At 40.6% G+C, this 1696-nt stretch overlaps 1 protein-coding gene across 1 annotated transcript; it reads right to left on the bottom strand.

Moving 5' to 3' along the window:
• Positions 1 to 461: 461 nt before the first annotated feature.
• Positions 462 to 1338, bottom strand: FOMMEDRAFT_32524 (uncharacterized protein; the record flags this gene model as incomplete). The annotated part of the gene is made up of 2 exons (XM_007272352.1): positions 462 to 1281; positions 1331 to 1338. 2 exons carry the CDS (start codon positions 1336 to 1338, stop codon positions 462 to 464), a joined length of 828 nt encoding a protein of 275 aa, XP_007272414.1.
• Positions 1339 to 1696: the final 358 nt, after the last annotated feature.

Below are 1696 nucleotides of genomic sequence, written 5' to 3'. Positions count from 1 at the left end.
GAAAGTGACAAGTAAAATAGTATCTTATCAGTTTGGGGAAAGCAGTATAAGCTCTTATACATCTTCATAATATGTATTTATCTTACACTTATATTATAATAACATATAATTCTTATTACTTTCCATAATATTAATCTGACTTATTTAACCTTATTGTATCTTAGATAACATTTTCAGCTGAGGGAAAGCAGTATATGACGTTTTACATATTATTGATATTTTACATATTATATACTCATATAAGATTAAAAATGACTGGTACTTTTTTCCTGACGAATTACAGTAAGCTGCAGCTACAGTTTCAAGATATTTATTACAACCGTTTCTTTCAACTATCTCAACACGAATACCTAGTAAATGAATAAAAGAAAGGAAATGCACAGGCTTTAAATTCACGGGATCTTTTCTGCTCGCAGAGTTGATTGTGCCAATTGTGCAATATAATTGAATTTACTCATAGACTAGAGGGGCATGTAATCGAACTCTTTAGAACCCTCCACTGCCTCCAACTTCCTTATTGCATCAACTAATTGATCCATTACAGTATTACTGTTGGTAGTTCGCAACCGATAAATAGGATGTTCAATTGCCTTGCCAGGACTAAGAAAATCCAAGGGATCGGGGGATGACTGATCAGATATGCTCATGGGAGCGGGGGACACCGAGGACGACGGATTGCTAGGAAGATAATCGGGGTTGGGTTCATCAATGTTGGCATTATCTTTGAAGTTTTTGCTATGCAGTGTCTGAAAACTCCAATACTCTCCAGCAACAGAAATGCCAACAATAGCCTTTCTCTTGGGATATGCGCGAAAGAACGTTCTGGCCTGCTTTGAAAGTGTCATAGTAGCTTCTGTGATTGCATGCTTGATCATCGCTACTGAATCATCGCTAGGAGCAGGCTTGATCTCTCCAATAGCTACCAACTTCGACTTGGCAGGAAACACGATTTCTTCGCCATCCATCTCTATCACTTCTTCGTCCAGATGGCGCACAATACCAAAGTCTGGGACGCAGGTCTTCCAGCGCTCCTGTCCTGTGCCCCCTTGTGCTACAAAAACGCTTGTTATACGAGGCTGGGGAATCTTTGAAAGTGAGATGTAGCGCCAGGTAATTTTGTTTATCACGATGTCCCAAGTCCAATACCAAATGAACTCGAGGCCACGATGGGTATTATCTCCGGTGCTATCGCGCGTTTCTCGTATGGTAGCTCTGTTGGCAGCAATGGAAATACACTCCTTATCACTGTAGATGGCAATAATTTGTTGGGCACTCGGTAGACTATGCATTTGGTTAGGAAGAATAATTGTGAGAAATCACTAGAACACACCGAGGCATGTATGTATGAGCCTGACAAGCAGACAGTAATTAGCAGATAGGTGTTCAGAATGCACACGAATGGTGAGTAATCAATGTGGGTTGGGGTAGAATCGTAAGATTTGCGTGCATTTTATACCAGAGGGAAAATGGTGGCTTAATCTGCCAAAAGTTCAGCCACTAGTACTATCAGCGATTTTATCTTCTCTCTATCCAGGCAAGATCATGACAAGGGCAGGGCTCAGTCTTCAGTGGCCTTGACATCTGTATTCTTGATAAGCGGGCCAGCATTGTGGTCAAATTTATGAGTCAACAAAGCCGGCCACAAACTGACTCTCGATTTATTCTTCCTTAGAACTCTCTATTTTGAAATCAAAGT

This window comes from Fomitiporia mediterranea, assembly GCF_000271605.1.
Source record: "Fomitiporia mediterranea MF3/22 unplaced genomic scaffold FOMMEscaffold_1136, whole genome shotgun sequence".
Lineage (NCBI taxonomy): Eukaryota > Fungi > Basidiomycota > Agaricomycetes > Hymenochaetales > Hymenochaetaceae > Fomitiporia > Fomitiporia mediterranea.
Note: the sequence above shows the minus strand (reverse complement) of the source record. Positions and strands in the feature narration are given on the sequence as shown.